Source organism: Drosophila yakuba, chromosome 2R (genome assembly GCF_016746365.2).
Source record: "Drosophila yakuba strain Tai18E2 chromosome 2R, Prin_Dyak_Tai18E2_2.1, whole genome shotgun sequence".
Classification (NCBI taxonomy): Eukaryota; Metazoa; Arthropoda; class Insecta; order Diptera; family Drosophilidae; genus Drosophila; species Drosophila yakuba.
The window spans coordinates 19,118,969-19,131,468 of NC_052528.2; the positions used below are offsets into that span (position 1 = coordinate 19,118,969).

Sequence of the window (12,500 nt, forward strand, 5' to 3'; positions counted from 1 at the left end):
GCAGTTATGATACATTGTTATTATTTCCTAAAACCTACCCTCGGAAAAAAGGAAAAGTGTTTATAAATTTACTAAAATATTGCCTTGAAGAACTTTTGTTTAAAGCATTGTAAAGAATAGTTATATAAAGTTAGTGACCTTAAACGAAGATATTTTATGGTAGGGTAGCCTGGTAGAGTATCCAATCATTATCTTCTGGAAAAGCCCAGATACCGGCGACTTGCAAATATCTATCCTACTATCGCATATTGCCATAGGTCAGCCGATGGCCATTGTAAATCTGAACCCCAATCTCGGGGTGACCATGTGGTAGTCGTAAATTGGACCCAAGCGAAGCAAATCCGCGATAAGATTGTCCGTGGGGTATAAAAGAGGAAATTGCAGGGAAGATTACTCACAGTATACGGACATGTTCAAGTTGGCTTTGACCCTGACACTCTGCTTGGCGGGCAGCCTCTCGCTGGCCCAGCACAATCCCCATTGGTGGGGCAATCGCAACACCATCGTCCACTTGTTCGAGTGGAAGTGGTCGGACATCGCCCAGGAGTGTGAGAATTTTCTGGGCCCACGAGGATTCGGCGGCGTTCAAGTGAGCCCCGTGAATGAGAACATCATAGCGGCGGGTCGTCCTTGGTGGGAGCGATACCAACCCATCTCGTACAAGCTGACCACTCGGTCTGGTAATGAGGAGGAGTTCGGTGACATGGTCCGTCGTTGCAACGATGTGGGTGTTCGTATCTATGTGGATGTGCTGTTGAACCACATGTCCGGAGATTTCGACGGTGTGGCCGTGGGCACTGCCGGTACAGAGGCGGAACCCGGAAAGAAATCCTTCCCAGGAGTTCCGTACACCGCCCAGGACTTCCATCCCACGTGCGAGATTACCGACTGGAACGATCGCTTCCAGGTGCAACAGTGCGAGCTGGTTGGCCTCAAGGATCTTGATCAGAGCAGTGACTGGGTGAGGAGCAAGCTAATTGAATTCCTGGATCACCTCATTGATTTGGGTGTTGCCGGTTTCCGGGTGGATGCCGCCAAGCACATGGCATCGGAGGACCTAGAGGTGAGTGGTTGCTTTCTCCAGTGAGGAACGATTGGCTAATGGTATTTTACTCCGCAGTACATCTACAGCAGTCTGAGCAACCTGAACATCGATCACGGTTTTCCCCACAACGCCCGCCCCTTCATCTTCCAGGAGGTAATTGATCACGGTCACGAAACCGTGTCCCGTGATGAGTACAAGGACCTGGGTGCGGTCACCGAGTTCCGATTCTCCGAGGAGATTGGCAACGCCTTCCGTGGCAATAACGCACTGAAGTGGCTGCAGAGCTGGGGCACCGGCTGGGGATTCCTACCCTCGGGTCAGGCCCTGACCTTTGTGGACAACCACGATAACCAGAGAGATGCGGGTGCCGTGCTGAACTACAAGTCGCCCAAGCAGTACAAAATGGCAACCGCTTTCCATTTGGCCTATCCCTACGGCATCAGCCGGGTGATGAGCTCGTTCGCCTTCGATGATCACGACACTCCGCCGCCGCAGGATGAGCAGGAGAGGATTGTTTCGCCCGAGTTCGATGAGGATGGAGCCTGTGTAAATGGCTGGATTTGCGAGCACCGTTGGCGTCAGATCTACGCGATGGTGGGCTTCAAGAACGCCGTGCGGGATACGGAGGTCACCGGTTGGTGGGACAATGGAGACAACCAGATCTCGTTCTGTCGCGGCAACAAGGGCTTCCTGGCGATCAACAACAACCTGTACGATCTGTCGCAGGACCTGAACACCTGTCTGCCCCAAGGAACCTACTGCGATGTAATTTCCGGCAGCCTGATCGACGGATCCTGCACTGGAAAGTCGGTCACTGTGAACGAGCATGGCTATGGCTATATCCACATCGGATCCGATGACTTTGATGGTGTCCTGGGCCTGCATGTGGATGCCAAAGTTTAATGGTAAAGGTAACACAGAAATCTGGGCTTTATTTTTGTCTCAAAGTACAATAAAAACGAACGCATATAATGTTTGGAGGTTTTAGCTCTAACTATTCGAGTATGTTTGTGAGCGGTAACAATAGCAATAGCAATAAAAATGCAAAGTAAGATATTTAACGCGATTCGATTCAATTCGATTCGATTCGATTCGAACTGGAATTAGTCTAACATATGCCACGACAACGACATCCTCTGAATGTGATACCCGCAAAAAGGGAATACTAAGCAATATATTGTAGTATTCAGTATATAAGCTGGGCCAACTGGGCAAACTGGGCCTACATCCACATCCGATCCAGCTGGCACTCTGTAAACGTAAACCCGCTCTGCAAATAGAAGAAGTTGGCATTGTGAAATTGTAGTTGGGTGCTCTGGCCGGAATCGAATCCGAATCTGAATCGCTACAATTGGCTCCATTGGCGATCACCTCTCACAAGCATTCAGAGGCGCAATGGAAAATCGATCGAAAATAACTGGTAACTGGTAAGCGATTTGGTCAGCGACTGTTTTTGGTTAGTTTCAAAACAAGCAACTACAAATCAAAATAGCAACGTTTCTACTGGCATTCCGATTACGAGTGTTACGAGTGTAGTTCTGGACCGATCGATGGATCTCCCAGGTCCGAGATGTCAGCTGGTGGCAATTGATGTGTGGTTATCGGTACGATTAGTTACCATTTGATTGGAATTAAATGCTTATGAAGCGTAATTACCTGTAAAATGCTGATATCTTGCTTCTTAGGAGTAACACGCTAAAAACGGTCCTTACTCCACTTACATTATAACATAAGTACATGTGTATACTTTGTAAACTATGATTCTTTAGATACTCTGCTTAAATTTAGGATTTACTCGGGATTATTTTATTCGACTAACAAACACAGAGTCCAAAAATGTTGCTCAAAGTTTAACAATAAATATTAATTTAGTAATACAATGTTTTCCACTTTTTGCGCGGCACAAAAGCTAATGCTTTTCCTAAATTTTAAGATTTAAGTACGGCCCCAAGTCCAGCTTTAATATACAAACATACGCACACCCAGATGCGTATAATTTTGCTTTTGATCTTAGTCTTAGGAGCTATCTAGAACATCTTATCCCATCCTTTTGCAATAGCAGCGCAGTTCGGTTACATTTAGATTTTAATCATCTTAGGTTATTTAGAATCATACAATGTATATTGATTATGTTATGCCATCAAAAATTTGTAATACTCGCGTTTTGCTAACGCATATAATTATAGCTATATAACAGGAACCACGTAAAAATGCACAAATACTTAGAACATTATTCTTTCTTTCTGATTTCGGTTTCGACATTAATTACAACATCAAAGTGTGAACTCTTATGCACATGTATACATATAAACTTTTGATCTATTGTTGTTTAAATAGTAGTCAGGTAAATCGTGGGAGGAATTATTGTTGCGCATAAGTTTGTTAATGATTTAGAATATACATTTGACTTCTATATCTATATTTCATTAGCCGCCTAGGCAATCGATTAGTTTGCGACCGACCGCGGATTAAAGGAGGGTCGCTTCACAAATCAGCAGAGATCATAAGTTTAACCGACTTCGGTGTCCCGAAGCGAGCGCCTTGGGTAGAGCTTTTGAAACGGCCTAAAAACCAGAACCATTTTATAAAGTTTGATTACCAAACGCCTTTTGTTCGGTGACACCCTTAACCCTAAGACAATGCGATTAGGACCTACGTAGAATCAACACCGAGATTGTCAAAAATATATGAGCATCGTACATATACGTGTATCAATAGATTGCCGACAATGCTTATGAGGTTTGCTTTGTTTGGTACCAGTGATGGGATGGACTAACTAAACAAAAAATTATTATGCGCATATATTATAGAAATTCTGTATATAAGATGATGCCATGCCATGGCATGCCATTTTGTATTCATATACAACTGTGATTAGTACTATACAAAATATATGCAATTACAGGTACTTGATATCAAATTACTATGCTTCTTATTCAGGACTTTTTAATGCATATGGAACATTAAAATAGTTGTATTGTTTCATCGTTATAGGGCAAATCGGCTTTAAATTTACAGCTTTTGATTTCGTTTGAGATATATTCTTTATAGTACAAATGTTGTTTTAGGATTAACGTACTATTACATCAGTATGGAAAAGGCAGTTATTGTTGAGTTAGAGAATTAATTTGATCAGTTAATTATTTCAGATTTATATGCAGTATATTTCCCGCACATTATGGTTTGCCACTCCTTTGGCCTTGTTTGCTACCTAAGTACTAGTCCCATCACTGGCTTCCACCAGTACCATTTTCCTTTGCCCTTAGAAGCTCTTACCCGCATCATGGATGCGCTTCCGGCGACTGTCGCGCCTCCTGTAACGATCTATAATCCGCGAGCGATGCCTCTCTGGGCACAATGCCTCCGGCGAGCTGTCCACCTTCTTCATCACGATGCGGAATGTGAAGGTGTGCTTGGGCGAGGCGCTGGCCGCTCGTCTCGGTGACGGTGGCTCGAATTCACTGCCGCTGGAGAAGCCGCAGGAGGAGAGCGGGGCGCCGGGGTGAGGGAGCGGAACAGGTCCGACCGGAGCAACGCCAGGAACTCTGGGCGTGCCGTTCGTATAGCCCGATGGCGTGGACATGGACCCGGTGGACAGCTGCTGTGTGAGCACGGAACTGGGTCGCGGCTCAAAGATGGAGGCACATCTCTGATCGGTGCAGAGGAAGGTGCGCACCTCTCGCTCCTCCTCGCCTTTTTGCCGGACAGTCAGGGGAAAGTGCTTGCGACTGGGATCCCCGTATGGACTTCTCTGCGGCTCTGGGGGATAGCCATAGCCGTGTGGATATGACCCACTGGAATCGTAGCTATCCCTGGAGCTATAGTTCGAGGAAGTCTGCTGAGACAACGGACTGCGTGCCCGGGAGAAGGCACTGAATTGGGACACGTGCAGCTGGCGGAAGTTCTCCGTGCGCTGTTTCTTGCTCATCGCCGGAAACGGAAGGCTGGGCGATCGACCACCGCCCTCGGTGGGTGTGTAGTCAAAGTGGGTCTCCAGCGAGGACTTGCGGCCTCCGCAGGAGGAGCCAGATCTTTGGAAGGTCTCCGCATCCACCAGCTCAATGGAGCTCTTCCTCAGGTCAACGGCTCTTTTGCCTCCCTGAACTCTTTCATCGGTATCGACAATCTCAAAGCTGGAGGTCTGATCCTCGTAGCTAGTGGACTGATACCGCGAAATGGAAACGTCAAAACTGGTATCCCGGGACGAGTAGGGACAATCGAAACTGGACTCGCCACGACTGGACTTGCTCCACTTGCTCTCCACCAGCTCGAAGCTGTCGCCCCCCGAGTCCAGACGCTGTAGGTTTATGAGATCGGTTTCCGTGTCCACCCCGGGACTGCGGAGCTGCTCCAGGAATGGGGAACGAGGTGGATCGAAGGAAGAGCGGCGCGACGGCGGCTCAAACTCGATGGTAGGACACTGGAGCGGCTTCTTAGCGGGCTCGGCCGCCGCCAAAGCTGCGGCTTCAGCTTGGGCGATGGCCAGATCCGCATCTTCGGTCTCCCGCCGCAGTGCCTGCAGATTCACATAAACTGGTTCTGGGGGATAGGCTTTCAAGATCTCTACCAGCTCGGCGCGCATGTCATCGGGTATCATTAGGTCATTGGAATCTGATTCCCGCTCTTCGCTAATACGCGGCTCTATGGGCTCCCGGCTCTCCGAACGACGGGTGAAGTGATGCACTGCGACCGTTCCGCCTTCGCCGTTGAGGGCCACCACTTTGAGGGAGTTGGTGACCTCCTCCACAAACTGGGCCATGGCTGCATCGGTTTGTTCCACCTCCGTTTCCGCCTCCGCATCCTTTTCGGTGTCCTCTTCCTTTACGGCCTCGGGTTCTTGCAATTCACGGAGCCTCTCATGCTTGATATAGGACTCACCTACCTTCTCGAAGTGCACATTGGCCAGCTCGAAGGGCAGTTCGTCCGACGATCCACCTACCTGTTGCTCCGCGTTCGCCTGACTTAGGTCCGCACTGGGCCTCTTGGATCCGGATGCAGAACTCAGCTTCTGCTTCTCTTTTTCCTCCTCGTCGCGTTTCGTCGACCTCCTGAGCCTCAGAGACATCTTGGCGTAGTGGGTAAACTTCTGCGATATCTTCGGCTCAAAGCCCACCTCGGACATTTGCTTTTGGACAGCACTCTTGGCGGCCGTAGAGGATGCCGCCGGACTGGCTGAGAAGGTGCTCTGCCGGATCAGAGGACCGCCGGAGGATCCGGACTCCGCTCGGGTAAAGGCATTTGCGAAGCGATTGGTTCGGCTACTCAGATGCTTAGAGGGCTTCCTCACAAAGGCCAGGATCTCACGCATCACGCTCTTCTTCTCCTGCGGCTGGGCTGTCTCCTTTTCCTTCTCCTTCTCCTTTTCCCGGGCAGCGGCCTCCGCCGCCTCCCGTTCTCGTTCCGCACTCTTGTAAGTCTCGGCGGGATTGGAGACGGTTATCGGCGGTATCGGGCCCATCGGCGAACGCTTCTCGCTGGCGAAATATATGGGTGTGAAGAGGCTTATCGAAGGCCGCTTGAGGCCGACGAAACCCGCTTCTTCTGGTTCAGTGGCCATGTCCTGAACGTGGACTGTGGATGTGGGGCTCCTTCGTGTACCCGGAAGTCCAAATTGGCAGCCAAAGTCTGTGGGAGCCACTGCCCCCAAAGGCGATCGACGTTCCTGGGTGTGCACACTGAAAGTGGGGCTACTTCTTCGGGGCTCTCCAGTAGGACTCCTAACTGTGGGACTAGTCATTGGATCATTTGGTGACCTTAATCCGCTGCTTGGGAAGAGCGGACTTCGGCGTCCTTGGGGACTGCGATCGTTGAGACCGACAGGACTTCGTCTGCCCTGGGTGCCCAGCGATATGGAGAGCTGTCCGCTATTCTTCCGGCGATTTGAGGCGCGGAGAGTTCCCTGGCGCGACAGCGAGGTGGGCGTCTTTTGGGAACTGCTGCCCGGACTCTTGGACTCCGGCACTGGCATGACCGGACTCTTTGGTGTCAAGGGGCTGCGCTTTTTCTCTCCATTTCCGGAGGTCAACGAGGTATTTAGAGTTAGATTGGGTGCATTATTGGGACTACGCCGCTCCGACGGACTGCGTCGCGTGCGGAAGGACTGCGACTTGGCCTTCCGGATCTTGGGCAGCGACTGGTGGTGGTGACGGTGGCGGTGGTGTTGCTGCTGGGACGACGAGGAGGAGGAGGGGCCGTTCAACTTATGTTAGTTGCTGTGGTGCGGACCGCTCGTCGGGTCGCTGCTGCCGCTGGAACTGAGGGTGGTGTTCGAGCCATACGGATCTAGGGAGCTCTGAACCGACATCGAGCGACCTTGGTTCTGACGCGCACGCCTCACTCGGCTAGAGTTGGGAGACAGCTTTCCGGGGTCGATGCTTTCTGGGTCTGCCTGCAATGTGTAGAATCAGACATAAAGGGGACAACAGGATGGATGGACGGAATGGAGCGTGGCGCATGGGTGGCGGCGGATGGTTGGATGGATGGACGGAGAGAAAGATAGGCGGACAGAGATAGATGGACAGATGATGGCGTGAGTGACTGAGTTAAACACCAAGGAAGCAGCGCAAAGCAATCTAGAAGCACAATGCAACCCACCTGGTAAGCCAGCGCGTTCATGATGATCGCATACGGAACGAGGTTCAGCGGATGGATCTCCCGCATCAGCACGTTGGCCGGGATCTTATGGAACTGGATGTACTCGCAGAACGTGCCCAGGATCTCCTTAATGTCGATGTTCTGCGTGGACAGCCAAAGTTTTAATAGAAAGTTCTTAAGAGCTCAATCGTTTTAAAATCCTCACCGGATTGTTGTCATAGTACTTCTTGCTCCACATGAGTGCCGCTTGAAATTTGGTGAATTCGTCAGCACGCAGCTCCTCCCTGGCCAGGATCAGGCGAACCACGTGCTGTGGCAGCAGCGTGAAGCTGCCCAGGTTCAGCACCTCGGTTCCATGCTCATCCACGAACTCCAGAACCTTTTGAACCAAGGTCTTGGTGCACTTGTACTGGATATAACGCTCGGCCGAGGCCAACAGGGCGCACACGGTATCCACATTGATGCAACACTGCACAAATCCTGCACAGGCGCGACGCAGTTCCTCGAGGCCATAGTAGTCGGCGGCATTCATGACGCCTTTAAAGGAGACTCCCATTATTTAAAATATATTTACAACTTATTTTTACAATTTACCCAGCAGAGTGCGAGGCTGCAGGGTCACACAGCCCGTGTGAATATACTCGATCAGTTGGCGGAACACGTCGGGCTCAAACTCCTCGATGATTAGGGTCTGATGCTGCTGACCTGAGGGCTAAATTCACAGTGGGTCAGAATTGGTAAATTAATAATATAAAGTTGAAGCAGCTAGGGGAGAGCATAACAACAACAGGTGCAAATTACATAACTTCTCATAGCCATTCCAATTGTGATTAACTATTTCAGATCGTTCGATTTTTATAAGTAAATAGAGCTCAGAGACTGATAGATTTTAGAAGGAGATATGTTATAGAACGATTTTGAAGATTTGCATACGAGAAATAAATTCAACACAGGTTCAGCGCAGAATAACTTTGAAATGAAGCGAGGATTAGTGGGGAAATATTTCAGAAAAAAGCACAACTAGTTTTTAAACCAACCCAGCCATTCCGGGCATCACATTCCTTTGCTTAAAGAGATATCAAATGATTGGATGCACACTCAGCAACACATCTACATATAGCCAATTACAGAGGAAATGCATATTGGTTTTATAGGAAAGGGGACTACCTTCGAAGGACCGAAGTTGTAAATATCCTTGCAGATATATCAAAATATGCTCTTTTTAGTTTTAACTATAGTCAATTGTTAAGACGTTACTTGTATTATTTTAAATACGTTAGTATTACTCTGCTACTCTCTGCAAGGACATCAAAAGGACATCCGTCAATTACGACACCCACACAGTTACAGTGACAGAGTTACAGCGACAGCGACTACAGATACACGCACATATACACGCACAGAGGCAGTATTTGATGCTTGGTTACCTCGGGTATCGGAGCTAATTGTTGGGTATAACCGGTTCTCTATGATTACGGATATGGGTTGCGGGGTAACGAGTACGATGAGGAATGGTGGTTGTCACAACAGAAAAGGCACGAGAACATTGATATCAGTTAAATGGCTTTCACTGGCTCACGACGTATTTACACATAAAAGAGGATGAAAACAATACGCAAAAAAAAGGATATCAAACCATACTGTACTGAATTGAACTGAACTGAACTCAAGGGAACCGAGAAGGTGGATACGAAAATAACCCCAATGATGCAGACCCACACGGCAAAATGCAAAATCACACCGGCACTCACACACACACACATCACATACATTCGTACGTAAGTAACCCCCCGCTGGGTAATCGATTATGGATGAATATAGAACACATCTGCGAATACGTACCTGTTGTGCGGCATTCTGCAGATTGAGCAGGGGCTCCGAGGAGCGTTTCAGGAAGAGGCGCAGCTTGTTCTCCTTGGTGGAGGTTTCCCTCTTCCGCTGGGGCGAGGGGGCAGCGTATAGCATTTTGGCAAACACTCGGGATCGGGATGCCAGCACAGCCTGTGCAGGGAAAAATCTATTAGACTATTATACAGAATCATCTCCATAACCGTACTAACAAGATCTACAAACTTTCATTTAATTTTGTCATAACTTAGAACAAATTACTTGACTCGACTCCAGTTAAATTTAAACCCAATTAAACTGTGGATGCTTCACTTTACGGGACAAAAATGTTAGTATTCTAATGCCTTTGTACAGCTGAGTGCGTGCTATAATATAGCACCAGCAATATATGAAAGGAAACGCATCCTGCATAACTAAAAGGACTCAATTATTTAGGCGGCCAGAGCGGCGATTACGCAGTGACCTGATTTCTGGACCCAAAGGATGATGGTGCACAATAAAACATGGGGAGTACATGGCACAAACCTTGACGGCGCAGACGGGTTCGCGGGTATCGCCCACCAGGAAGGTTACGTCACACAGCTCGGGCATTGAGGCCAGGAACTTCATATCCTCCGCCAGCCCCGTCTTGTTCTCGAAAGTCGAGAGGTCCGGCTCTGCGTCAGCCATGCCGGGTAGAATCAATGCCTCGGGCATCTGGGTTTACTGCAATCACGTACAGTTGTTTGTTAATAATAATAGTACTGAAAGCTTATATTATCTCGCTTGTATTGTACAACTTTCTTCTCATTATCGAAATAATGTAAACGTTAAAAGAGTTTTTTTTCATGCATTCATTCATGAGTTTCAAGGCAGGGAATTGTTTTCCTACTATATACTTATTGGGAACAAGATTCTGAATCTTAACTAGCCAAAAAAAACTAGTTTAAAATGTATACAAGCCTATATTGAATTTAAAAATAAATATGCAATTTTCAGTAATATTTTTGTTGGTCCGTAACTATTTACCAATAAAAATCTATTCTAAGGAATACTTAATAAAAACAAAATAAAAAAAATCTCATCTTCACACGCAGCCCTTTAGTTTTTTTAAGTCAAACACATGCGGCATAAAGTATCTTTAAGAAATCTTAAAAATTTTCCTACCCCGCTGACTTCACTTTCTAAGCCGTTCTAAGCGTAATTGAAATTTCTATAAATATTTGTTAGCACTAAGCCGCTCAGAGCCGCCAGTAATTAAATTGTAATTCACTTCAACTTTAAGCCGCACACAGTCTGGCAGCTCCCAGTCACGTCAGCACGATGCCAATATTCTCCACCTCCCCCGTGGAGCAAAGGAAAAAGAAAAAACACGTAGAGTCCCCGTAAGAGCCTATAAGACCACGGAAAGAAAACGCACAGCCTCTGTCACAGATTGTGTCCTTGAACATGGCTGAAACACAACTAAATTACAATTACCATAAAGACGGCAAAGGGGCGGGCTAAAGGTAAAAAGGCAACCGCAACTGCCAGCAGACAAGGTCCTGTCGCAATCAACTACGCACAAAACAACAACAAAGAACAGCGAGTGGGCGTGGCAGCAGCCTTGCTGCGGGCGCTTGGTGGGAGGTGGTTGGTGGGTGGTGGGCGGAGGTCGGACTGTAGACAATGCAGAAACTTGCTGCATACTTTGGGGCAACTCAACGTGAAACGGCGAAGAGAGCATGCATTGAAAATTGGAAAAGTTTGATTCGGATCAAAGTTTTCCCGAAGCAAAGATTAATTTACCTGTTTGCTCATTAACAAATATCGATCAAATAAAATGACTTGGAAAGTTTTCTATGCAAATAACTCACCCACATTGCCAACTTACCTGTTGCAGGGTGAATTCAGATTCTGGCACCTCTTCCCACAGATTTTTAAATTTCTTTAGGATGAATTTTACACATACATAGTTTTTGTTATAAACAACGGATTTGTTAAATCCGTTTGCTAGCTAAATATTAAAGCATTTCGACTGCAATTCCAAAATTGAGTAAATTAAGAAAATGGAATAGAAAATCGCTTGCCAAGACAATTTAAAAAAGTATTTACAGAAAAGTGTATGATAAAAAGTTTACAAAAAGTTCTTGTGTTCACAGTACAATTTACAGCATGCCAGAAACTGAAGGTTAAAAAGACGAAGGGCGCGGGTCTTTTTGGATACCAAAATTGTGCTGTGTATAATGTGTGCCAATAAAAGTAAGAAGGGAATACGAAAATGTTGTATATGCCACGCATAAATCAGAGAGAGAGTAAAAGAGAAGGTCGAGCGAGGGGGCAAAAATTTGATTGGATTTCGGTTAACGTGTGGAAAATGGTTGAAACTTTTGCAGCTGAGGGTTTTCCACTAACTTTTTTCCCAGCCAAGTTGTGCGCCAAATGCGAAAAATACCAAGCTGTCCGATTTCCGGGTCGCTGGGGCGTCTCACTTTCACTTTTCTCCAAGGATTACGCTGTGTGTGTGTGTGTCTGTATGATGTGTGCTTGTGTGTTATTTGCGTGTATGTATTGGTGACACAACCAAGGCAACAGAAGCAACACCGAGCACAATCACTCGTCACACAGACGTCTGTCCAAAAAAGGGCAGCCGCAAATATTTCTAATCGCCAAAAAACAAAGTGCTGTGCTGATGGAGAAGCTGAAGCTGAGGGCCGATAAAAATAATTTGATTTTTCTCTACTCAGGCATTCGGCCAACACGCACACTCACACACCCACACAGAAAGCAGAAGCGTTTTGCTGGACGAGAAATGAACCGTTTTGCACGAGGCACAGAAGCGTTCTGGCCAAAATATTCGTCTCTACCTCTGAGGTGGAGTCCTTTTTGAGTCCGCAGCTCCTGCGCATGTCCCACGGCCATCGATCCGCCGCGACGGTGGTGGCCTCCAGTTTGCCCAGACCACCATAATCCTGGCCAGCGCAACGTGGCCCACAGCCACTTGTTTGCATCATCGCGTGTTTATCCCGTCGATGCGCAGGCGCCGCCAAACATA

General features: G+C 47.5%; 2 protein-coding genes across 8 annotated transcripts; one reads left to right on the forward strand and one right to left on the reverse strand.

Moving 5' to 3' along the window:
- Positions 1-96: 96 nt before the first annotated feature.
- Positions 97-2,017, forward strand: LOC6531377 (alpha-amylase-related protein). The gene is made up of 2 exons (XM_002092144.3): positions 97-1,063; positions 1,121-2,017. Exons 1-2 carry the CDS (start codon positions 410-412, stop codon positions 1,946-1,948), a joined length of 1,482 nt encoding a protein of 493 aa, XP_002092180.1. The 5' UTR covers positions 97-409; the 3' UTR covers positions 1,949-2,017.
- LOC6531378 (serine-enriched protein) lies at positions 1,944-12,334 on the reverse strand. 7 transcript variants are annotated; one of them, XM_039372928.2, is made up of 10 exons: positions 11,861-12,289; positions 11,340-11,483; positions 10,013-10,192; positions 9,482-9,640; positions 9,067-9,105; positions 8,234-8,351; positions 7,845-8,176; positions 7,640-7,780; positions 7,383-7,433; positions 1,944-7,208 (listed from the first exon to the last, which is right to left on the reverse strand). In XM_039372928.2, the coding sequence occupies exons 3-10, from the start codon at positions 10,181-10,183 to the stop codon at positions 4,308-4,310; spliced, it is 3,912 nt and encodes a 1,303-aa protein (XP_039228862.1). In that variant the 5' UTR covers positions 10,184-10,192; positions 11,340-11,483; positions 11,861-12,289; the 3' UTR covers positions 1,944-4,307. The 7 variants fall into 7 exon arrangements, with proteins under 7 accessions (XP_039228862.1, XP_039228858.1, XP_039228859.1 ...); XM_039372924.2 differs by having other exon boundaries at positions 7,108-7,433; positions 11,861-12,152; positions 12,218-12,334; XM_039372925.2 differs by having other exon boundaries at positions 7,108-7,433; positions 11,861-12,152; positions 12,212-12,268.
- Between the last annotated feature and the right edge of the window lie 166 nt (positions 12,335-12,500).